At 37.2% G+C, this 26,625-nt stretch overlaps 2 protein-coding genes across 13 annotated transcripts in view; one reads left to right on the top strand and one right to left on the bottom strand.

Annotated features, from left to right (window-relative positions):
• Positions 1-5,396, bottom strand: part of LOC147834296 (uncharacterized) — a 340,821-nt gene extending 335,425 nt beyond the window's left edge. For all 12 annotated transcript variants that reach the window (XR_015506368.1, XR_015506370.1, XR_015506367.1 and 9 more), the window contains exon 1: positions 5,351-5,396. Coding sequence is in view for 7 of the 12 variants with exons in the window: in XM_087279746.1 (XP_087135872.1) it covers positions 5,351-5,372 (22 nt within the window). In the remaining 5 variants the exon portion in view is untranslated. The remainder of the gene's footprint in view (positions 1-5,350) is intronic.
• A 19,549-nt stretch (positions 5,397-24,945) lies between these two features.
• Positions 24,946-26,089, top strand: LOC147834295 (uncharacterized). Its single transcript, XM_087279740.1, has 2 exons — positions 24,946-25,010; positions 25,162-26,089. The coding sequence occupies exons 1-2, from the start codon at positions 24,984-24,986 to the stop codon at positions 25,429-25,431; spliced, it is 297 nt and encodes a 98-aa protein (XP_087135866.1). The 5' UTR covers positions 24,946-24,983; the 3' UTR covers positions 25,432-26,089.
• Positions 26,090-26,625: the final 536 nt, after the last annotated feature.

The raw sequence follows: 26,625 nt of genomic DNA, 5'->3' as shown, positions 1-26,625 counted from the left end.
TGAGTGTGTGTGTGAATGTGTGTGTGGATGATTCCCAGAGATGGGTTGCAGCTGGAAGGGCATCCACTGCGTAAAAACTTGCTGGATGAGTTGGCGGTTTATTCCGCTGTGGCGAGTTAATAAAGGGTCTAAGCCGACAAGAAAATGAATGAATGAATCTAGAATTTCAATACTTAAAAAAAAATGTAAATAAAATTGTTATGCAAGCAAAAAGAGCAGAATGGAAAATGTGGAGGTATTTTATTGCGGTTTGAAATTATTTAACAAAAGGTGGCTGACTTGTCAAACTGACGGAAAACTGTGCAAAACATCACTTCATTTTTATTTTGTCATGTTGTTCCCACGTAAATGTCTACTTCCAAGATGTTAGAAACAGACATTTTCTTTTAGCCTTATAATTTTTGTTGCAACCATGTTGCTGTTTCTTGGCTGTACTGATTGTTACCAGGTGACGGAAAAAAAATAGCATGCTAAGTCAGATAAGAGGAACCGGAAAGCAATATAGTGTTTACGACATCACAGAAAAGGTAGTGTTTAAAGACTTAAAACGCACGCAATTGACAAATATTCAGACAAATTAAATGTAAGTGACAAGGCAGCACTGTCCCAATCGGGCCAGTAATGATCCGGTCTACTGTCCCAAGTGTCTCTCACGCTGGCCCTGAGCCACCGGGCAGTCCTTATTGTTGAGCCCTGTAATAGTTTTGATATCTCACTTCTAATTACTGATTTCTTTTATCTTTGCTATGATGACAGTACATAATATTTTACTACATATTTTTTTTTTAATACAAGCATCCAGATTCAAAGTGCAATTCAAAGGCTTAATTAGGGTAATTAATAGGCAAGTCATTATATAACAGTAGTTTCTTCTGCAGAAAATCAAAAATAGATACTGCTTAAGGGGTCAAAAATATTTAAAACTGTTTTTGTTCAAGCCAAAATAAAACAAATAAGCCTAGAAGAAAAAATATTAGAGGAAATACTGTTAGCTCTGTTAAACATAATTTGGGAAATACTTATTTTTTAAAAAATTCTCAGGAGCGCTAATAATTGTGACTTCAACTGATAATCGTTTTGAATAATCGTGATTACTATTATGACCAAAAAAATTGTGATTATGATTTTTCCCCAAATCGAGGAGCTCTGATTTAGGTTATGGTTTAGTTGGGCTAATAAAATACAAAAAAGCAAGGAAATATCGTAATCGTGATGTTAAAATAAACAAACAAAAAATTCACTGTTGTAAAGTTCGTTTGGAGTTTGGATCGAGATTGGAAGGAGAAGGCAGAGTCAGCGATACAGGTAACACAAAGGTTGGTGTTGTTGCAGTAAGAGGGTTGGGAAACACTGTTCTATGGCATAACTGTAGGTGGGTCCCAAATCGCATACAAATCTGCACTTTCAACACCATTTTATAGTATAAATAGTGTAAGTAGTGCGTTCACACTGAAAACTGAAAAAATGAGTAAGTGCACTTTAGTCACACGGATGATCCACTTATTTCACCAGTAAAATGAAGCTACAGTAGCATAGATAAATTCATCAACAAAAACAAATAACTAACAAGTCAGTCATGTGAACATGAAAGTCTGACAAACAAATGACTCGTTTCAGAGTTTTTTTTAGCAAATCAGAAACACCAAAGACACAAAAGAATATTACAAAAAAAAATGTCAACAAATCAAAAACACAGCACAGCCAGTAAAGTCCATTTCATGCACAAATGACTCTTTTGAACTGGCTCTTTTTAGAAAATCAACATGTTACAATCACTGATTCACAAACCAACTCCTTTTTAAATGCTTATTACTTTTCTAGCAAATCAAAAATATACAGCAAAGCTAAAGTAGCATAGAGAAAGTCATCAACAATTAACTTACGAGTCAGTTCTTCTTCCCAAGTCAAAAAAATGCTGTGGAACCGCAAGTCTAAATTACAAACAAATGACTCTAAAGACACAAAAGAATATTACAAAAAAAGATGTCAACAAATCAAAAACACAGCACAGCCAGTATAGTCCAGTTCATGCACAGATTACTCTTTTGAACAGGCACTTTTTAGCAAATCAACAACATGTTACAATCACTGATTTACAAACTAATGACTCCTTTTTAAATGCTTAACTTTTTTAGCAAATCAAAAATATACAGCAAAGCTGCAGTAGCATGGAGAAAGTCATCAACAATTTACTAATGAGTCAGGTCTTCTTCCCAAGGCAAAAAAAATGCTGTGGAACCGCAGGTCTGAATTACAAACAGATGACTGTTTTGAGCGTTTTTTAGCAAATCATTAACACCAAACACACAAAAGAATATTCCAAAAAAGATGTCAACAAATCAAAAACACAGCACAGCCAGTAAAGTCCATTTCATGCACAAATGACTCTTTTGAACTGGCTCTTTTTATAAAATCAACATGTTACAATCACTGATTCACAAACCAACTCCTTTTTAAATGCTTATTACTTTTCTAGCAAATCAAAAATATACAGCAAAGCTAAAGTAGCATAGAGAAAGTCATCAACAATTAACTTACGAGTCAGTTCTTCTTCCCAAGTCAAAAAAATGCTGTGGAACCGCAAGTCTAAATTACAAACAAATGACTCTAAAGACACAAAAGAATATTACAAAAAAAGATGTCAACAAATCAAAAACACAGCACAGCCAGTATAGTCCAGTTCATGCACAGATTACTCTTTTGAACAGGCACTTTTTAGCAAATCAACAACATGTTACAATCACTGATTTACAAACTAATGACTCCTTTTTAAATGCTTAACTTTTTTAGCAAATCAAAAATATACAGCAAAGCTGCAGTAGCATGGAGAAAGTCATCAACAATTTACTAATGAGTCAGGTCTTCTTCCCAAGGCAAAAAAAATGCTGTGGAACCGCAGGTCTGAATTACAAACAGATGACTGTTTTGAGCGTTTTTTAGCAAATCATTAACACCAAACACACAAAAGAATATTCCAAAAAAGATGTCAACAAATCAAAAACACAGCACAGCCAGTAAAGTCCATTTCATGCACAAATGACTCTTTTGAACTGGCTCTTTTTATAAAATCAACATGTTACAATCACTGATTCACAAACCAACTCCTTTTTAAATGCTTATTACTTTTCTAGCAAATCAAAAATATACAGCAAAGCTAAAGTAGCATAGAGAAAGTCATCAACAATTAACTTACGAGTCAGTTCTTCTTCCCAAGTCAAAAAAATGCTGTGGAACCGCAAGTCTAAATTACAAACAAATGACTCTAAAGACACAAAAGAATATTACAAAAAAAGATGTCAACAAATCAAAAACACAGCACAGCCAGTATAGTCCAGTTCATAGTTCACAGATTACTCCTTTGAACAGGCACTTTTTAGCAAATCAACAACATGTTATAATCACTGATTTACAAACTAATGACTCCTTTTTAAATGCTTATAACTTTTTTAGCAAATCAAAAATATACAGCAAAGCTACAGTAGCATGGAGAAAGTCATCAACAATTTACTAATGAGTCAGGTCTTCTTCCCAAGGCAAAAAAAAATGCTGTGGAACCGCAAGTCTGAATTACAAACAGATGACTATTTTGAGCGTTTTTTAGCAAATCATAAACACCAAAGACACAAAAGAATATTCCAAAAAAGATGTCAACAAATCAAAAACACAGCCAGTTTAGTTCAGTTCATGCACAGATGACTCTTTTGAAATGGCTCTTTTTAGCAAATCAACATGTTACAATCACTGATTCACAAACCAACGGCTCCTTTTTAAATGCTTATTACTTTTTTAGCAAATCAAAAATATACAGCAAAGCTACGGTAGCATTGACAAACAAAACACTCTTCCTAAAACGTTTTCAACAAATTAAAAACACAGCAGAGCCAGTATAGTCCAGTTCATGCACAAATGACTCTTATGAACTGACTCTTTAAGGAAATCAAAATCGTACTACAATCACTGATTCACGAACCAATGACTCCTTTTTAAATGGCAATACTTTTAAGCAAATCAAAAATATACAGCAAAGCTACAGAAGCATAGACAAAGTCATTAACAAATAACTAATAAGTCGGTTAATTTTACTAGAACAAACACAATAATTAGTAACAAATGACTTTTTTAAGAGTTGTCAAAGTGGACACAAAAGTCTGACTTCCAAACAAACGACTCGTTTGAGAGTTTTTTTTATTGAGTAATACAACAAATTAAAAACACAGCACAACATGCACAACTGACTCTTATGAACTGGCTCTTTCTAGTAAAATCAAAGACATCCTACAACCACTGATTGTCAAACCAATGACTTCTTTTTGTAGTGAATCAAAAATATACAGCAAAACCAGCATAGTCATCAATTCATGACAAATTTCTGGCTCTTTTCAGTAAGGCAAAGCATGCTGTGAATACAGTTTGAATCACAAACAGTAAGTAAAAGCAGAGAGTTGGTTCTTAAATGAAGAAAAATAAAAAAACATGTAGATAAACCTGTGAAGCCTAATTCACAATCAACCGACTCTTACGAGCATGACGCCTCAATGAATCATTCAAAAGCTCACATACAGTAAGATACTGATTTGATTCAGACTGACAAATCTTTCACTGAATGAACTCCATTATTAAATAATTATCGGCAAGTTAAAATAACATTAAGTAACAATGTCCTTCACAAAGTTTTCCCCAAGACACAAACTCTCTAATATTATCAGGTGTTAAATATTTTGCATCAAAACTATTTATCCAATTTAAAAAAAAAAACTGTAAAAAAATGTTACAGTATGTGTACTGTAAATACAAATACACATTGCAAATCCAATTTCATGAGTTTCAAACCAAAAACAAGAATCTATCATAGCAATATAAGATAATACATCGCATTGCAAAACTGATTACATTATAAATGTGCTTTTCTAATGGTCTTCTCTAGTTTTACAACTTAGAAACAAATGTTCTCATTAACAAGTGCAGCAATAAAAAAACAAGTCCAAACACTCACTAAAATTGAGGTAAAGTTGGTTTTATATTCACACATTTGTTCATTTTAACACTCCCTATATTGTTTCCCTTGCTAATTTGCTAATATTCTGTCTGAAATCACAAGCAAGTAACTTCCAAATAACATTAGCACTATTTTTTGAATCTGAACAATGTTGTACTGACTGTCATTTGCTGCTAATATTTCCTTGTTTGTAATTTGCAAATATTACTTTTTGGAAATTATCAAGGAGACCATCCAAATGTTTGAATAAGAAACCAACTTTACCTCAATCTCATAAAACATATTTATCAGACGCTACGCAACATTTTGGATGTCTTAAACTGAAAATCTTTTTGCCAAACCAAACAAACTCACCCACTCTCAGTTCTCCAAACATGGCTGCTGTTTGAGATCATGTGGCAAGTGTCATGTGACAAACCTGGATCATTTATAAGCTCAGGGTTTGCCTAGTTAGCATATTAACCAGTTAAATCCTTTTTCTTCTTCTTCTTGTTTTAATGTGACTAACTTATTAAAAGCATTATCGCCACCTACTGTACCGGATGTAACTTATGTTATGAACAGGAAGGAACGAGAAGGGAGGAAAGGGGACAAACCCTATACTTAATAAACCCTACTGGCTAATACAAATAAATATATCATTATTTAGGCAAGCAGAATGTTCTGAATCCAAGAAAATAAATATATAAATATAAACATAAACTAGTGATTGATTTGTTGGTAGGCTTTAAGTGTCTGAAATGTGTTTGTTAGTTATTTATTTTTTAGAGGGGATAAGTGACTTGTTAGAAGGGCTATGTGACTAGTTAAATGATGTTGAGAAAAAATATATATTTTTATAATATATAATGTAGTGCATCATGGTGGCGCATTGAGTAGCCTGATCGCCTCAGCAAGAAGGTCGCTGGTTCGAGTCCCGGCTGGGTCAGTTGCCATTTCTGTGTGGAGTTTGCATGTTTTCCCTGTGTTGGCATGGATTTCCTCCGGGTGCTCTGGTTCCCCTCAAAGACAAATGCTATAGGTGAATTAGATAAACTAAATTGTCTGTATGAGTGTGGATGTTCAGTGATGGGTTGCAGCTGGAAGGGCATCCGCTGCATAAAACATATGCTGGATAAGTTGGCGGTACATTCCACTGTGGCAACCCTAGATCAATAAAGGGAATAAGCTGAAAAGAAAATAAATGGATGAATATATATATAATATATAAAATAAATATATTAATTATATATTGATAAATAAAGTTATATGTCTTTTATTTCATAAAATGGTATTATTATATTATATTTAATTATAATTAAATTTTGTTTTGTTTTATAAGCCTTGATTTATTTTACTATATAATTTTATTATTAAAATATTTATTTTATTTTAATAAAATTTTTGTATATGCCCTGATTTATTTTACTATGTAATTTTATTATTATATATATTTTATCTACTTTTATTATATATATATATATATATATATATATATATATATATATATATATATATATATATATATATATATATATATATATATATATATATATATAATATTTTTTTTTTTTTTTTGGCCCTAATTTAATTTACTATATAATAAATACATTTTACCTTTTATTTTATATGCCCTGATTTATTTTACTATGTAATATTACAATTACAATATTTATTTTATTAATTTAAAGTTAAAAATTAAAGTAATTTAATTTTTAATTTCAGCATGGTGGCGCAGCGGGTAGTGCTCTTGCCTTACACCAAAAAGGTCGCTGGTTCGAGACTCGGCTGGGTCAGTTGGCATTTCTCTGTGGAGTTTGCATGGTCTCCCCATGTTTGCGTGGGTTTCCTCCGGCTGCTCCGGTTTCCCCCACAAGTCCAAAGACATGCTGTACAGGTGGATTGGGTAAGCTAAATTGTCAGTAATGTATGTGTGTGAATGGAAGTGTATGGGTGTTTCTCAGTGTTGGGTTGCAGCTGAAGGGTATCTGCTGCATAAAACATGTGCTAGAAAAGTTCCTTCCGTAGCAACCCTGAATTAATAAAGGGAGTAAGCCGAAATGAAAATAAATGAATGAATATTTTTTATTTATTTATTTTTTTAAATATTTTAGAGGCCCTGATTTATATTTTACTACTATAAACATTTTTTTTTGCTGCCAGTCACCTGCCTAAAATTAACTTTGCAATGCAAAAGCCGTAGCGCTATAGCACTCAAAGTGAAAATACATTTTTCGAGCAAGGTTTCCTTTCAGCATATTAAGTCATTTATGTTAATTATTCTAATCTTTTTTTTTGTTCATGTCCTCGCAGTTAGTTTTACAAAAGCCCCTCAGGTCGCGCAGTCTTAATAATGGAGCATGTATTAGCTTCATTAGCCTTCTGATAAACTGACATATACTTGCTCTCTCAGCACTCAATTTTTCGAGGAAACACTTGACTGCTTCTTTATTTTGCTCCCAGAGAGTCGGGCAGCAGCTCATTTCAGCCCAAGAAATCCTTCTCTCTTACAGTACTCTCCCCCATAACCACCCTTGACTTTATCGCCCACATCCTCTCAGCTGTGCACTGATAAGAGTGATCTGTACTCAGAGAGAGTCCCATTGTTATCTTGGTGTTAAAGTATTATTCCAAAAATAATACAAATAAAAATAAAGAGAGAAAAAAGGGAACTCCAAAGTTGACAAATTGAGCAAGACTCTACTTGTCATCTCTCTCTCTCTCTCTCTCTCTCTCTCTATTTGTACTCATTGAAAGTAGCTTTTTTTGACATCTTTCTGTTTCTCCCACGTCCCAGAGGTCAGTCTGGTAGGACTAGCAGTCACCGCTGTGAATAAAACGAGCAGTATTAAAGCAGAGCAATTAGGCACCTGAAGCCCCATGCTAATGCAAGCATGACACAATTACACAAATGAGGCGTTTGCACATTAGAAAGCAGAAAGTCACTCTTCCTTCTTCTCATTTATTCATCTGCTCAATGAGAGAGAGAGAAAAGAGTGCTGGGATACAATAAAAAAACTGCAAGAGAGGGGAGACAGAAGTGCGGAGGACTGTCCAACTTTATTCTTTCATTTTAATTGGCGCAAGACAAAAATAAGGCCTGCTACTCAAGCAAATAAGTCTCATACACCAGTACTGAATATAGATAAGTTTGAAGCTGGGTAAGTTAACTTCTCCCATATGCTAGTCTTCGAATGAAATAATCAACACAGGCTCATTTTGATCATGAACCCCTGTATATGTTTCTGAAGAGCACAAATTATGTAGCCAGAGCTACGTACGGCTGCATTTTATCTTTAATATGAACGCTACAAGGCGGTATGAGGTCGCCAGCGTCTTCTATTTCTTTTCCCGCTTACTGCTTACCTCTTTGTTGGTGGCTTTTCCACTATTATCAGTTTGCCCAGTGGCTCGTCATGTACATCAGCGGATTTGAGATGCAGAGCGAGGTGCGGAGTTGACTGCGACGATGGGGTTCGAGTCCAGCAAAGAACGGTTTGAGAAAGCAGGTAAAACGAAAGACAAAAAAAAAAACAAGTAAATAACAGGGTGAGAACATGGTAAGATCTAAAAATGTGATCAGGTGGCCGCGAGAGCTTTACTTTTTCTGGATTGCTTTTGAAAACACTGTCGGTTGGGTTCATTGAAGGTGGTGGGTAGGGTGATCAGTCAGTCAGTCAGTCAGTCACTTGACAGCGGCCACTGGTGGATTTAAGTGAGAACAGCAGGCGCGAGTGGCACTCGCAAGAGAAGTTTGATATCTGAAAAAGCGTACACAGCGGCCTCTGGTGGATTCGCGAAAACAAAAACTGCAAAATAAAATCAAAAAACCTTTCCTCCTGGAACGTATTTGGTGCTGTCCAAAAATTTAGGGGAACAAATCCATAATGGGCCTGAGTTGGAAATAATTGTGTGCTGTTTTTGTTTACTTGTGTATTAACTTCGCATTTTCACTCCAAAGATTTTGTTGGGGCCACACACACGAAACAAACCCACTAAACAAGCCCAGTTTAATGAACTGTTGTCGGGGTCAGCTGGAGGATTTCCCCTGGGAAACCAACAACAGATGCTACGTCACAATCACGCCCCCGCAAGAACAAGCTCCTGATTGGTTAACCCGGTGCGAATCTCCACTTAAGTTCAGATGTTTGAACTTGAGCAATTTGCACGAAATGCACATTAAGCACGTCAAACTCGCAAAACGCTCAATTCGCGCCGCACCATTTGCACAGCGGCATTCGCGTCAATCGCACCACGCCATTTGTGCATATCGCACCGCAGGATTCTGATCTAAGATCTAGCTGATCTAGCTGTTTAACTGTTCCACCCCCCCGGGCTTCATACTTCTCTGGTCAGGTATGCATCTCTGACTCTTTGATTTATCTAAGTGGAGTCTGCACCTTTATGATTCAACATGATTAGACTTTTGATTCTAAGGACACATTTGACTGTACGGAGCCATTTTGACACGACAGCATTGTGATCTTTAATCAACTAATTGCTGAAATTAGCACGTTGTCTGGATGTGGCTAAATCTACTACTTTTTAGGATGAGTGAGCAGTTGGCAACCAGACTATTTAAGTATTAGCTAACCCTAAATCCTCTCACAAACTTGTTGCTAAAACACTCTGCTCATATTTGCTAAGGCATTGCAATACAGTTGCTAAGGTGTTGATTTGAGTTTGCTAAGGTGTTTTTTTTTTTCTTCGGGTTGTTGATGTTACCTATGTGGTTGCTAAATCTGCTCATATTTGCTTAGGCATTGCAATACAGTTCCAAGGGTGTTGGTTTGAGGTTGCTAAGGTGTTATTTTATTTGGGTTGTTGAGGTTTCTTAGCGGTTGCTCGAATATTTTGCTCATATTTGCTAAGGCTTTGCAATACAGTTGCTAGGGTTTTGGTTTGAGGTTGCTAAGGAGTTTTTTTATTCGGATTGTTGAGGTTTCTAAGTGGTTGCTAAAACATTCTGTTCATATTTGCTAAGCATTGCAATACAGTTGCTAGGGTGTTGGTTTGAGGTTGTTAAGGCGTGTTTTTATTCGGGTTGTTGTTTCTAAGTGGTTGCTTAAACAATCTGCTCATATTTGCTAAGGCATTGCAATACAGTTGCTAGGGTGTTGGTTTGAGGTTGCTAAGGCGTTTTGTTATTTATTCGGGTTGTTGATGTTTCTATGTGGTTGTTAAACCTGCTTATATTTGCTAAGGCATTGCAATACAGTTGCTAGGGTGTTGGTTTGAGGTTGCTAAGGCGTTTTTTTTTTTTTTTTTTCTCGGGTTTTGTTGTTTCTAAGTGGTTGCTAGAACATTCTGCACATTTGCCAAGGCATCACAATACAGTTGCTAGGGTGTTGGTTTGAGGTTGCTAAGGCGTTTTTTTATTTGGGTTGTTGATGTTTCTGAGTGGTTGCTAGAATATTTTACACACTTCTCAAGGCATCGCGATACAGTTGCTAGGTTGTTGGTTTGAGATTGCTAAGGCATTTTTTTATTCGGGTTGTTGAGGTTTCTAAGTGGTTGCTAAAACATTCTGCTCATATTTGCTAAGGCATTGCAATACAGTTGCTAGGGTGTTGGTTTGAGGTTGTTAAGGCGTGTTTTTATTCGGGTTGTTGTTGTTTCTAAGTGGTTGCTTAAACAATCTGCTCATATTTGCTAAGGCATTGCAATACAGTTGCTAGGGTGTTGGTTTGAGGTTGCTAAGGCGTTTTTTATTTATTCGGGTTGTTGATGTTTCTATGTGGTTGTTAAACCTGCTTATATTTGCTAAGGCATTGCAATACAGTTGCTAGGGTGTTGGTTTGAGGTTGCTAAGGCGTTTTTTTTTTTTTCTCGGGTTTTGTTGTTTCTAAGTGGTTGCTAGAACATTCTGCACATTTGCCAAGGCATCACAATACAGTTGCTAGGGTGTTGGTTTGAGGTTGCTAAGGCGTTTTTTTATTTGGGTTGTTGATGTTTCTGAGTGGTTGCTAGAATATTTTGCACACTTCTCAAGGCATCGCGATACAGTTGCTAGGTTGTTGGTTTGAGATTGCTAAGGCATTTTTTTATTCGGGTTGTTGAGGTTTCTAAGTGGTTGCTAAAACATTCTGCTCATATTTGCTAAGGCATTGCAATACAGTTGCTAGGGTGTTGGTTTGAGGTTGCTAAGGTGTGTTTTTATTTGGGTTGTTGATGTTTCTAAGTGGTTGCTTAATCTGCTCATATTTGCTAAGGCATTGCAATACAGTTGCTAGGGTCTTGGTTTGAGATTGCTAAGGCATTTTTTTATTCGGGTTGTTGAGGTTTCTAAGTGGTTGCTAAAACATTCTGCTCATATTTGCTAAGGCATTGCAATACAGTTGCTAGGGTGTTGGTTTGAGGTTGCTAAGGTGTGTTTTTATTTGGGTTGTTGATGTTTCTAAGTGGTTGCTTAAACAATCTGCTTATATTTGCTAAGGCATTGCAATACAGTTGCTAGGGTCTTGGTTTGAGGTTGCTAAGGCGTTTTTTTATTTGGGTTGTTGATGTTTCTATGTAGTTGCTAAATCTGCTCATATTTGCTAAGGCATTGCAATACAGTTGCTAGGGTGTTGGTTTGAGGTTGCTTAGACCTTTTTTATTATGTTTCTAAATTGTTGCAAAAACATTTTTCACAATTGCTAAGGGCATTGCAATACAGTTGTGTGTTCGCTAGGGTGTTCCTGACATTCACTATGGTGTTTGAGAGCCCAAGACTATAGCTAGCCCCCCATCTTTTAAGATGATAGGCAGTAACTATGGTATTGATGTGGTGGTTGATGTTTACTATACATCTGTCTGGGTGATTGCTTTTAATGTTTCTTTTTTAAATTTTATTATAGCTTCAAATATACTTAAATTCCCCTTTTCTTCCTTCCCAGGCAAGTATAACAGCATATGGGTTCGGAACAACAGCAAATAAATAATGGCAGCATTTTCATCTGCGAGAACTATAAGCCTCTTCCTTTATTCCGCTTTAATAGCAGGGAAAAATACCATCTATTTTTTGTGACATGTTGTGTCTGATAATTTCTGTGTACTCACAGCATGCAGCCCAATAAACCCCGGGTTTCTTTTCTCCAAATCCAAACTAATCAGGAGCAAAGTGATCTATTGTCCGATCTGAAGGCTAGGGCTGGGAAAATTGGCTGCAGTGTCTCGCAGGTCGTTCAGGCTGCTCCATTTAACAGCGAGGACCACTAGAGTCATGTTCAACAAACAAATCAAATGTTTATTCTATTTGGAGTGTGGTCCGGTGAAGTGGCGATGTCCTATTGAGACGGAGTGCTGGGTAATTGCAGCTCTCAATGCTCTGTTTCTCTCTGAGGTTTGGAGTGAGTGATGAGATTGTCGACCGTGGTGTTTCCTGGTGTCGTTATTGTATTGACCCGCGGGCAGATAAACGAGCAGGGGAAAGCCTTATTTGCTTTGTGTTGGTCATGTTTACTTTTCTATTTTTTTGGTTATTCCTGTTATGGCAACCTACCCAATAGCTCATCGTAAATTGTTCAATTACTACATCACATGGGTCGATGGAGGCAGAAGAAACGCATAGAAAATCTTGCACTGTATAATAGTGTATTGAATGAAGATCTTATAGTAAAAATCACCAGAATTAAAAAATGAACAGTTTGTAAGAGTTTGTTTAACAAAGTATACTAAGGGTTAGTAAATGCTTAGTACTCAATGCATCATACCATGATTTTTAAAAAGCCTTTCTGCTCTGAGAAATCATTATTTGTTCATTTAAAAATGGTCCAGAAAAAATGATGTCCACCTACAAACCTTAATTACAGACAGTTTGTACAAAAACAAATAACTCAGACAAAATAAAAAAAGCCAACTATTTATTCAGTCTCATGTTATCAAGTACATATGCTAATACTTTATATCAGTAAAATATTTCAAATGTACTGAAAGTTTTTAACATTTATAATAAGAAATATTTTTTGAGCATCCTTAAAGAGCCCCTAATGTTCATTAAAAAGGTCATATTTTCGACTCGAACTAGCAACTATCTTGCTGTGAGGCGACAGTGCTAATTACTTAGCTTACGTACCACCCATTGAGCAAGAAGTTACAATATTAAAATGACTTCTGAAGTATCATTTGACAGTGAAGTAACGATGCTGAAAATTCAGCAAATTAAAATTAAAAAATATAAAACTGTTGTGTAACATGCGATACTGGCAACAAAATTGAGGATCCAAATGCAGCGTCTTTGTTAACAAGATTTGTCAGGCAGGCAAGGGTCACAAGAAGAGCCAACGGTAACATAAAGGGCAATCCAAAAGTGTAGGGATGGCTGACGTGAACTGATGTTGACACAGTGTCGAGATCCCAAAGCGCAAGTGTTTCGAAACACTGCACTGAAGCATGATCCCCAGGTTACGTGGCAAAAATGTTTCGAAACACCAGGTCATGTGACTACAGCGATTCAAAGCATAGGTCACTTCAGAAGAGTTGAGATCTGGCGAATCTCCCGTTGACTGACAGGGTTGAAAATAAAACTCGTAAATAAATCTCACGTAGCCTACAAATGGCTGGAGTTTGAATCTCGAACATAAATGATTTGTATTTTAATGATGCTACTTATTTATGACCAAAAAAAGACAACATGTTTGGTCGAATATCAGACCAATGTTAAAACAAAACACGTAACAAGAACAAAGCGTTTAAAAACTAACATCTATAGCTGTATCACCCTAGATTCAAACCCATTATCTCGGCATGCTAGTGTGGAACTCTCACTGTTCCACTAAGGCCCCGTTTACACTAATGCGTTTTAGTTTGAAAACGCATAAGTTTTGCTACGGTTACGCCATCCGTCCACACTACGCCGGAGTTCTCGAGCGCCGAAAACGGAGCGTTTCGAAAACGCTGGAGAGGCCGTTTTCATTCTGAAACGCTGCTGCTCCGTCTCAATGTGGATGGGGAAAGACGGAGACATCTGAAAACGGAGGCGGGCTGCAGACATTCGCCTCTCTGATTGGGGCTTTTCCTCAATATTAAGTAGCCCACACACAAGGCTGCATCTCTTCTTCTCAGTTTGATATGGAAAACATACCGAGGACACGCGTCAATCTACACAGGGAACAGTGTACTTTATAACTTCATTCACATCACCCTGGCTACGTTGTTTCACTTTCTCAACAATAAAATGTAAACTTGATAAGGAACTGCCTATTTTTATTTTAATATTAACAACTAAACAGACAGCAGAAATGTTGAGGTGCCGTACTGCATATATGAGCGTCATCTTCACTGTGTGGATATTTATAACAAAACGGAGCCGATAACTGCCTCCTTTCAATTTCAGTGAAAATACGAAACACACCCTCTCTTTTGCTGAATATCAGTTTTAATAATCGATAATGGCCATTATAAAAGTATAACATACAATAAGTTTATACATTATAGGAAATAAAGGCAAGCGATCAGTCAATATACAGAATAGGCTACGTGGTTACATTAATCATTAACTTATCTTTGCGCTCAGCCAAAACACGTTACCTGAGAACAAGTAATAGATTCCAATGACCAAAGTCAGGGAATATGTCGTTAGATAAAGACAACAAGATGAATGAAATATCCCGTTTAATAAATATAGTGAGATTAGATCCAGCGGGAGATGCTTGATGAGCAGTCCGACCAGCAGAGCTCTCATCTGGGTAGATGGGCTGCAGCGCTTGCCAAAGTGTGTGTGTGTGGTCACGTGATGTGCGTTTTCAGTGTTTTAGTGTGGACGGAGAGCAGTTCAGAAACGCTGGGTAAAACACGAGTGTGGACGCAGATCGTTTTCATTCTAAAACGCCGTTTTAAAACTAAAACGCACTAGTGTAAACGGGGCCTAAATCACTTGAATCCTCAGCCCTACAACATGGGTTTAATACCTGATTTTGTTTTACAGTTTCTTTGCTGAAGCTGTCCCACAGAAATACATAAAAATGACCACTATGTGTCACTGTAGAGTGGGGTTTCAAAACGTTTCTAGGATTCGACATATTTCCTTCGCCATGGAACAAAATCAATGCCAAAAGTATTGAATTAAAAACCTTGTTGAATAGCACAAACTGTAAAAATAATACACTGAATTAACAAGTTCTTGCGTTTTAATAACTTGAATTCCAGAGTTCCAGAGTGTATTTTTAGGTCCTGAAATTTAACAAATAAAAAAAATTATTTCAGACACGTTTTCATACTTATAAATTCAATAATTCATATTACATTTCCAGATTTCACTTTTAATATATTCAATACCTTTTAAATACCTGTATATAATTTATAATATTCAAAAGGCAATTTTCAGTTCATTTTATTTCAGTTCAAATATTCGCTTCCATAAATTCAGTGGTTTAAATTCGACTGTTAAAATTTGACATTTCATCCGAAAGCTGCAGGAAAAGCAAAAGATTACAGATTGAAGATCACTTTTTCACCAGCAGGTAGAAATGGAAAAATAAAAAAAAATTTTACCCAGTAAATAGGCTAGAAAAAAGCTACTAAAGGCACAAAAGTAGCATTTAATATTAATATTAATGTCTTGGACACTATAAGCAATAAAAAGAGTATGAGTAAAATGAGTAAATGACGTTTTGGTTATTTATATTTGCCCTATGTAACAGAAGTCAGCTGGTAATCGAATAAATCGTAAACCTCACTGCTCGGATCCAGCGACAGACGTTGCTATGAAATCTTCAGCCTTCTCAGAGCATTTGTCTCCCATGCTGGTATCAGCGGCTCGTGCCCTGCTCAGACTAGTGAGGTCACATGCACATAAACCGTCTTTTGAAGAATAGATGATGTTACACATTCTGTAACTTTATTAACTCATTCTTCCATTTACGTAACCGGCATGGGAGACAAATGCTCTGAAGAACAGAAGGAAAAGCAGCCTCTATAAATAGTTACAATTTTTGAAGAAAATTAGCTCAATGTTTCCATGTGTTTAAAATTAAATTAAATTAAATAAAAAATAAAATATGAAAATTAGAGGATCATTAAAATATATAGAAATAAATGAGTAAACAAATAAATAGATACATAATTCAGGTTCAGCTTCAGCACATAGCAAATCTATGTGTTCTTGGTGGGTCATCTTAAACAAAACGTAACTTTAAAATTTTGAATTTATAATTATATCTATAGTTATGTTTTCTCCTGAGTTATAGTTGGAACGAAATAAAATAAATAAAACTTGAAAGTGTCGATCATTGTTTTCGAATGTGTGCTACATTGAATGTTATAAATAAAACATTTATATATATATATATATATATATATATATATATATATATATATATATATATATATATATATATATATAAGATCTGTTTGTCTGTACAGATACAGCCAGGACACTGTCCTCATTCTTCTGGCCTGCATCATTATAGAGACACGCTTGTCATAGCATGACTATTATGTGTCCAAGCATCTGCTTCCTCTCCCGGAAAGTGAAAAGCACACAGAGAAAGATATTTCCAAACGAGCCTAGAAGCCCACTGGGTCTGATAGCCCACTTCATCACTGGCTGTTGGCAACGTCACCGCAGATTGTTTCCTGGAAAGAGAACAAGCACAGACAGAGAAAGCGCAGGCCTCCATCTGTGAACAAGGTCACCGGCGATGTGCTAATAGCAGGATTACACTCATCTAGTTTGTTTGATTTATTTCGCCGCTTCCCTGCTGTATACACACCGCATATGTTGACATTATGTCTTTACTGATACGTGACATTGATGATATTGGTGACGTATGAGTACACTCTTTAAAATTAACAAGGTTTTGCAGGAAATGGTTACACTTTACAATAAGGCTGTGTTATTTAATGTTCATTTCAAGAGTTCACACTTAGCTGATGAATGATTATAAAGCTTGTTTGGCATTCTGTCCCTGGAGAGAGCCCTGAGCTTATACGATCCTCGTGCCTGGGGCTCCCTCCCGTTTGCAAGGTGAGAGGGGAGTTTGAGCTAAGGTAGATCTCGAGAACTCCCCTGCTGTATTAACTAATGAACAGACAGTGATTGCTCTTAAGAGATAACTACTCACTAGGAGCATGTCTATGGTGCCTATTTGGATTAGTCAATTAACTTAAGCTGCATGATTTTGGACGGTGGGAGGAAACCAGGGAACACGGGGGAAACACGTGAGCACATGGAGAACGTGTAAACTCCGCACAGAAACGTCGGCTGGCTTGGTAAGGACTAGAACCAATGACGTTCTTGCTGTGAGGCAATAGTGCTAACCACTGGGCCACCGAGCCACCCATCTAAGAAAGGATGAGGAGTAAGTGTGGAAGAAGGGATTCTTCAAAACGAAGATGGCTGTCATATGGAACTTAGGGTATTTATAGTGGCTTAGGAATCGTCTGATTGGTGAATCATACATTAAATAATGCGGGACCGGCTGCAAGCAATCATAAGCACGTGATCCTCTCGAAATTTGTTTATAAATAAACTTCACGTATTTACTAACATGAATGAGCAATACAATTATTACAGTGTACAAGGGCATTTTGCATCAGATTCCAGTGATGATATGCGAGGATTATGATCTGACACTGCAAATCGGACGAGGTCAGATTTTGATTTTAAAAATGGTTTTAAATTCAGCAGAGAGAGCGACTCTGTGCTTTTCCAATAAACTAGTCAACGCTAACATGCTAACCTCGCCATGAGTCACAGATGTGTAGAATTTGGCGGCGTCTTTCCTCACTTGTTTAACGGATTTGGTCATTGCCTGCTTCCTAAGATGTCAAATATGCAGTTTATTTAAAATATATTTAACTATCACACAAAATAACTCGATACTAGTAAACCTAATAAACTCAGTTACTACAGGAATTTTAAACAGAACAGCACCTGTATTGTAAACAAGTATTTAGTTTTATGATATACACATATAATAATAATAATAATAATAATAATATTATATTATAATAGAATAATATATATATATATATATATATATATATATATATATATATATATATATATATAACATTTTTCATTATATAGGCCTATGTTTATCATTATACGCTGTGCGTTATAGGATACACTTTGTATTGCAATGAAACTATAAGTGGCCTGTAAGTAAATCATAAATCATATAAATCATAAAGGTTAGAATAAAAGACTTATCGGCAAGAATTCTGTCCTTTGCTGGGTCTAGATGTTCTTCAATACTATTTTTTGCATTTACTCTAGTTTGACTTGAATAAAAGTATTTTTAATTAATAATAATAATAATAATAATAATAACCACCTTATTTATAAAAAGCAAATTTTTAACTGAAATAAAATGAGCTAAAAATTGGCTTTTGAATATTTGAAATGTTTTTTTATCAAACATTAATATTTTGGAAGTTCTGTAAGGTGAATATGAAGTATTAAAATTAAGTCTAAAAATGTGTTTGAAATATTGTTAGTTCACAGCTTAAATAAACTACTATGTTTAATTTTAGGTCCTACTGTAAAAATACAAATCCTGACAATTTAAGTCATTAAAACACAACCACTTATTAAATCAACGTATTATTTTTTCAGTTTGTGTTATTTTATTATTTCATACTTTGCCACTGATTTTGTTCCATAAACTATTCTTTTAATAATGTGATGTAGAGAACTGTAACATTACAGGAATAATGAAGTAACGATGCTGGAAAAATCACAGGAATTTGCATCATAGGAATTAGTTGCATTTTAAAACATATACAGATCGAACACAGTCATTCATTCATTCATTCATTTTCCTTCAGCTTAGTCTCTATTTCAAAAGTTGCCACAGCGAAATGAACCACCAACTATTTCAGAATATGTTTTACACAGCAGGTTGAAATTACAGGAGTTTTCCGGAAGACATAACAAAACGGGAGGGTGGAAGGTGCTATAGCGCATGTCTTTGGACTGGAGGAAACCGGAGCACCCAGAGGAAACCCACACCAACACGAGGAGAACATGCAAACTCCACACGGAAATGCCAACTAGCCCAGCTGGGACTCAATCCAGTGGCCTTCTTGCTCTGAGGCGACAGTGCTAACCATTGAGTCACTGTGTTGCTCCAACATGGTTATCTGAAATGATAATATTGTTTTGTAATCTTACTTTTTCAGAAATGCCTTGCTGAGCATTAAAAAGTGTATTTAAATATATTCCAAACTTCTGAGAATGCCTATAGTTTGCAGCGCTGTGCACCTGTTCTCCTCCGAGGCGAATCTACTAAACGATTTTGTCTTGTTTCTGGGTTCACGCTGACCTCATTTGAGCCATAAAGGTACACATCTCCAGCTTTGGGTGCTACAATGTGGTTTTCGCAACCTGTGGTGCTCTGTGTCAACTTTTATTTGTGATGACAAACTTTTTTTTGAGCTCGTGTTCAATTATAGGCTGTCTCAGGGTCAGGCGGTGTAACAAGGTTAAAAGCAGACCGGCTCCCTCTGATGGATCGGCCGCCTTTAAAAGTCTAAAGAATTTGGCTAGAAATATTGCCCTTTGCTTCCGCTTGGGCAATGGGAAATGTAAGCGCTCCACCTGTGACCGGCGGTGAGAAAAGACCCGCCATTAATCATTTTATCGTATTTATTTGGAGGGGAAAGTAGGCAAAGTAATGACTGTGTGTTTAAAATCGGCATGATTCCCCCGGACATGCGGTCTAATATCATCCAAGCATTTAAAAAGTAATCAAGGAGCACTCAGCTCATCTCAGACCCAGTCAATTAATGTTAAGTAGCCGATGTGTTAACGGCTAATTGATTCCAGCCTCGGTTAGTAAAAGAGGCCAAAAGAGAACATAAGGCAATGAGCTCTGTGCTCACACCATCCTTTCGGGAAGCTTATAGTATTGAGTAGAAGGATGTTTAATGTGCAGCCAAAACTCTGGGGCTTGTTACAACTTGCTCTGGCCACCCATTTAGGGTGCCTTCACATCTGTAGTTCGCTTCATTTGGTCCGGACCAAGGGCAATAAATAATACATTGTTGCATTTTCTGCCGTCTTTGGGTCGTTTTTACACCACACTACTGGCTTTGGTCCGAACCAGTTGAAAAGAACCATCTGACAAAATCCAAGTCTCATTGGCCAGATGTTGTTGAACTGCTTAACGATTGGTCAGAATTCACATGTGGGAAAATGCCAATGAACTTCCGCAAGTAAACAAACCGGCAGACACAAAATGTCGCTTTTTACTATGGATGGACGACTGCGCTGACTCATTGTATCCCTGCTTTAGACAAACTATACATTTAGAGAATAAAGCGCGATTTCGGCTGAAACACAAAGTTTTAATGCATCGCACATCACTTCAGGAAGAGTGTGAATTAATTTAGCTAAACTGCGACATGGTCATCTTGCGGAAATTCTACCAACGATCCATCAGGGGTCCGTTCTTCATACCTCGCTTAAATGATCTAAGATGATTTTGCCGATCCTGGATCTTTTAATCTTGATAACTGATCTCTCGCTAATTTGGTTCTTCAAACAAGTTCGCGAATCAGATTAGAATGTCTGGATGAACTGATCTGAGATTGCTGCGTGTGTTGTGAAGGACAGATCTATCGATCCTCGAAATCATGATCAGCAATGCAACGATTCAATTATCCATGTGAGCAAAATTACATCAAATTAGCAGTAAACGGCTTGTTAAATATGACACGCAATAACTTTCCACATTTGTTGTGAGCTGCAGGCTTTACACTTTCATGTGTCAAGAGTATTCATCATGTATTTCAATGCAAATCAATGTATTTAGTTCTACATTTAGAAAAGATTTTCTTTATTATAGTAGCCGTTTTTTTAACTGCTGTATGGAATAACTGGATGTTTACAAAAGCATTTTGATATTGGTAAAGGCATCTGCAACTTTTGTGAAGCATAATCACTGGCATATTAACTGTCAAAACATGTTCATGACTGCATTAATGTATTATTTCTTTTTTTTAAAAGTCACATACTCTGCATTTCTATTATCACACACAAAGCGATCTAAAAAGTTAATATCAATAAATTCTCTTTGTACTTCCATTTCGAGGGTGCAGATTGCATAAGTTTTGTTAATATAACTTTATTTTATTAATAACTATAACTTTATATATACAGTTACATTTTTTTTACTATTTTCCCAAGTGTATATAACTACTACTGTAAAAAAAATATCATAATTCGGTGCTTTCTCTATTATCTTTGCTTGAACTGAGCCGATCTAATCCTGTTTATATGAATTGAACCTGCTCCCGATCAGGTTTGACCTAGCAGAACTGATGCTACGACAACAACTCTCAGATCAGCTTTGAAGAACGAAACAATCCTGGATCATGTCAAATCGTCAATATCCAAATCCAGCTAACTGAGTAATCCACGTATGAAGAACAGACCCCAGGGGTCCGTTCTTCGTACCTCGCTTAAATTATCTAAGATTATTTGGCAGATCCCGGATCTTTTAATCTTGATAACTGATCTCTCGCTAATTTGGTTCTTCAAACAAGTTTGCGAATCAGATTAGAATGTCTGGATGAACTGATCTGAGATCGCTGCGTGTGTTGTGAAGGACAGATCTATCGATCCTCGAAATCATGATCAGCAATGCAACGATTGGCTGACGCCACAGCAGCGTAATGACATCATCTGATTAATATTCAATTATCCATGTGAGCAAAATTACATCAAATTAGCAGTAAACGGATTGTTAAATATGACACGCAATAACCTTCCACATTTGTTGTGAGCTGCAGGCTTTCCACGTTCATGTGTCAAGTGTATTCATCATGTATTTCAATGCATATCAGTGTATTTAGTTCCACATTTAGAAAATATTTTCTTTATTATAGTAGCCGTTTTTTAATCGGTGTAAAGAATAACTGGTTGTTTACAAAAGCATTTTCATATTGGTAAAGGTGTCTGCAACTTTTGTGAAGCATCAAATCAGTGCCATATTAACTATCAAAACAAGTTTATGACTGCATAAATGTATTATTGCTTTAAAAAAAAGTCACATATTGTGCATTTCTATTATACACAATTTGTACTAAAGCGATCTAAAAAGTTCATATCAATAAGTTTTCTCTTTGCACCACCAGGTGGCAGTCTTTGTACTTTCATTTCGAGGTTGCAGATTGCATACATTTTATTAATATGTAAAACTTTATTTATTTTATTAATGACTATAACTTTATATATATAGTTTAAAAAATTTACCATTTTCCCAACTGTATATAACTACTACTGTAAAAAAATATCAGAATTCGGAACATACTTTCTGTATTATCTTTGCTTGAACTAAGCCTATAATCCTGTTTATATGAATTGAACCTGCTCCTGATCAGGTTTGAGCTAGCAGAACTGTTGCTATGACAACAACTCTCGGATCAGCTTTGAAGAACTAAACGATCCTGGATCGTGTCAAATCGTCAATATCCAAATCCAGCTAACTGAGTAATCCACGTACGAAGAACGGACCCCAGGTAATGTTTTCCCTCTCTCTCTCTGTTGGTAAAGCGCTGTCAACAAATATTTTTCCTCCGTACCCCATACTGCACAGCGCATTGGTCTACGGCAGCTGGATTAGTCCAAAAGGCGCACAACTTTATGCGGTAAAGTCTGTTTTAGTTCGAATCATATTCGCACCACAAACGAACCGCTCCAGCTTCAAGGATTAATTGTTCATAATTTCATTAACTCATTCATTGTAAAGTATACCAATGTGCCCTAGTAAAATAAACAGCACATTTTGATTTTACAAAGACTTTAAAGGGGTGGTCCGGAATGTAATTTTAAGGCTTGATTGTATTAATAAGATGCAAAGCAATGTGTGCTCATGTTTCACTAGAAGGAAATCACGTTATTTTTTTTCATAAATCTCACTTTGATTATATACAGCTTAACTTAAGAGGCTCTGATTAGTCATGTATCATAATGTGCTGTGATTCGCTGATCGGTTCCATGTCACGTCTGTACAAGCACGCGCTTTTTGTGTAGACAGTCAGTCAACCTCATGTCCGCTCTCTAAAATAAAATCTGACAAGTGTCTGTAACGAGTGAAAATGGGGTCCATATTAATACCTCAAGGGTACAAATTAGTAACAAAAAAGTACAAAAGTATTCCTCTTAAAGTAAATGTTTAGGTATTAATTTGGACCCTTTAATTACAAATTTGTACCTTTTGAAAAGGCACCACCTCAGTGACAGTTTGCATACCTTTATTTCTGAAAGTTTAGAGGCCATGTACTTTAGCTCAGAGCAGTTTGGGTGGTGTAGGTCCAGCTGGGTTACAGAGGCATGCATGGAAGCATCTACTTTAAATTAAACTAAAAGACAATACTAGAAATTATGATAAAATGGCCAATATCATTTAAGCAGAGATTTTACTAGCAGCAAAGCAAGGACACATGCCACGTCACTGCTGCAACTTTGCATTAGTTGAACTTAAGATGACTGACTGGATAAGAAATTCAAATCAAGTCATTAAAAGTCTCCTCTGGGTTCAGACTGACAAAGGTCTCATTTGTTTCTCATCTTCTCTCAGCAAGCCTGCATCTTGCTCTCTCTCTCTCTCTCTCTCTCTAAATACCAGCCGTTTGTTGTTGCTGGCATCTCATACCTATTAATCACGGCTGCTTATCTTGTCATGCCCGTGCAAAATAGTTGTTTTGTGCCTCTGAATTATCTCCAGCAACAGTACTGACAGTATCCCATGGCAGAGCTCAAGACGGAGGCTATTATATGCAGATATCCAGATACAGAGAGCTGTACTTTTATGGGGATTCATTAAAAGGAGTTGTGGCAGGAGGGGAGAGTGAGTTGTGAAATCCAGGCTGTTGAACTGGAGCTCGCTGTAACCTTGTTTATGCCGTCGTTTCTCTTCCAGACACATTCTAAGAACAGAACAAATCCTGGTGACAGGAATGGCATTGCCCTGGATCTGGATCTACAGATGGAGTTGCTGTGATTCCAGGAATTTTCTTTTAGAGTTAAAGTTGGACACAGTTTCTATTGGCACATCTGCTTTACTGGAATCAGAAATATAGCTGCTTTTTATGTTTGCTGTTTGGAGAGATGCTGATGGCAACAATACTGCTTTTTTTTTAGCATTTGACCCAGTATCAATGGAAAGTCACAAAAAGCAGAATACGCATTCTGAGACCTAATTTATAAAGTCATGTATTTGATATTCCTAAATTTTAGAGGAGTAGATCACCCAAAAAAAGTGTGGCAGTGGCGCAGTGGGTAGCACGTTCGCCTCACAGCAAGAAGATCGTTGGTTCGAGCCTTGGCTGGGTCAGTTGACATTTCTGTGTGAAGTTTGCATGTTCTCCCCGTGTTTGCGTGGGTTTCCTCTGGGTGCTCCGGTTTCCCCCACACTCCAAAGACATGTGGTATATACTGTAGATAAATTGGGTGTGCTAAAATTGACCGTAGTGTATGAGTGTGGATGTTTCCCAGTGATGGGTTGCGGCTGGAAGGGCATTCGCTGTGTAAAACACGTGCTGGATAAGTTTGCTGTTCATTCTGCTGTGGCAACCTAAGATTAATAAAGGGACTAAGCCGAAAACAAAATGAATTAATGAATGAGTCCACCCAAAAATAAAAGTTACTTACCTTCAAGTGGTTACAAACACTTATTGGTTCTTTAAAAAAGCTGAAAAACATGTAGTTTTACATTTATTCATTCATTCATTTTCTTACAGCTTAGTCCCTTTATTCATCAAGGGTTGCCACAGCAGAATGAATCGCCAACTTATACAGCATATGTTTACACAGCAGATGCCCTTCCTGCTGCAACTGTCACAGTCTTGTGTCTCTGTTGTTGCGTCATGTAATGTTGTGGTGCCATATTTCATGTGCTTTCTGTTTGTATCATGTGATACCTTTGTTCTGTTTCCCGCAGTTTCTTGATGATTATTAGTTCCACCTGCTGTGTCACCCCTGTTGGTAATTTGTGTAAGCGTGCCATGTTTATTTAAAGCCCTGTTTTCAGTTCAGTTTTGTGTCCGGTATTGAATTGTCTACATCTCCTTGTCAGTCATGTGTAATGATGATCCAGTGCCTGTAGTGAGTGTTTTTGTTAATAAATGTGTGTTTTTTTGATAATTCCAGAAATTTGTGCATTTGTATGGTATGCGCACGTGACAGGATACCGGACCTACACATAAAACGTTAAAGCGTGTCTATTCCCCGTTTTCTTTTTTTCTCCATTATCAAGGGGATACGTTATGAACTTGATACGTTATCAAGTCCGGCCTCTGAGCAGCAGACTCCACCTCAGCTCTCCGACTCTAAGGCTCCGCGTTGGCTCTCTCCTCCCTTGTCATCTCCATGGGCCATCAGCCCACCAAGCTCCTTCGTCCCTCTGGCTCTGCCTTGGTCAGTCGTTGCCCTGCCTGCACCTCTGAACGCCACACCTTTTGCAGAGCCTCGTCTTCCTGTCCTGCCTGCTTCGTTGAGCTCCTCCATCCCTACAGCAACACCTTAGTCCTCTGTCGCTCTGGCTCTGCTACAGGCTTCCGGACTAGCATCATTGAATCAGTTGAGTGAGCCGTCTGCTCCACCTTGGCCCTACGGGACCTCGGCGTTACCCGCACCCTACAATTCTCCGTCTCCTTTTTGGGCTTCACCTCCATCTGCGGCATCTCCCTCAGTTGGCTCCCCAGATTTGACAGCCACTTTTTCTCCTCCATGGTTCCTCCCTCCATCAACTCTACCCTAGCCCGTCCTCCTGGCTGCATGCTAGGTTAAATGGCTCCAGCTCCCTTCCTGTTTCCCCGCTTCTTTGTCTCCAGCCTGGTCAGGCCCTCCACTCCTCGTTTTCAAGTTTCTCTCCTGGCTTCTCCCTTCTAGGACTCCTCTCTGGCCACCCCCTTCCACCCTCCTGTGTTTTGTATTTGTTGCGTTGAAGGTGCAAGGTTGCACCTTTAAAGGGGAGGGATAATCTCACTTGTCTCTGTTGTTGTTGTTGTTCCATGTGCTTTCTGTTTGTATCATGTGATTCCTTTTGTTCTGTTTCCCACTGTTTCTTAATGATTATTAGTTCCACCTGCTGTGTCACCCCTGTTGGTAATGTGTGTAATCGTGCCATGTTTATTTAAAGCCCTGTTTTCAGTTCAGTCTTTGTCTGGTATTAAATTGTCTACTTATCCTTGTCATTCCTGCGTGTTGATGTTCAAGTCCCTGTAGAGAGTGCATGCATTTGTAGAGTGAGCAGATGTGACAGGAGCCCAGTACTGGGAAACATTCATACACACTCATTCACTATGGCCAATTTAGTTTATTCAATGCACCTATAGTGAATGTCTTTGGACTGTAGAGGAAACCACAGCACCCAGAGGAAACCCTTGTAAACACAGGGAAAACATCCAAACACTGGGAAAACATGCCATCTGACCCAGCCAGGACTCAAATAGGCAACCTTCTTGCTGTAAGTTATTGCGACAGTGCTAACCACTGACCCACTGTGTCGCCCTAGACTGACATCTTTAGGAAAAAGTAATACTGTGGAAGTCAGTGATTTCCAACATTTTTCCAATAAAAATTCTTAATTTGTGTTTGGCAGATGGAAGAAACTCAAACAGGTTTGTGATAAACGAGTGAATGATTACATTTTCATTTTTAGGGTGAACTATCCCTGCATGATGCATTTCGTAAGAGAAACAATGACTTGATTTTATCC

Source organism: Danio rerio, chromosome 13 (assembly GCF_052040795.2).
Source record: "Danio rerio strain M-AB ecotype USA chromosome 13, GRCz13ab, whole genome shotgun sequence".
Classification (NCBI taxonomy): domain Eukaryota; kingdom Metazoa; phylum Chordata; class Actinopteri; order Cypriniformes; family Danionidae; genus Danio; species Danio rerio.
The sequence above is the reverse complement of the archived record's forward strand: the minus strand, read 5'-3'. Positions and strand labels throughout refer to the sequence as shown.

What these genes read in the sequence shown, in the direction of transcription:
- LOC147834295 (XM_087279740.1), top strand. Translation starts at nt 24,984, where the DNA reads ATGTGTAATGATGATCCAGTGCCTGTA. An exon ending in ATGATGATCCAGTGCCTGTA is followed by an intron (nt 25,011 to 25,161) that starts GTGAGTGTTTTT and finishes TCCATTATCAAG; the next exon opens with GGGATACGTTATGAACTTGA.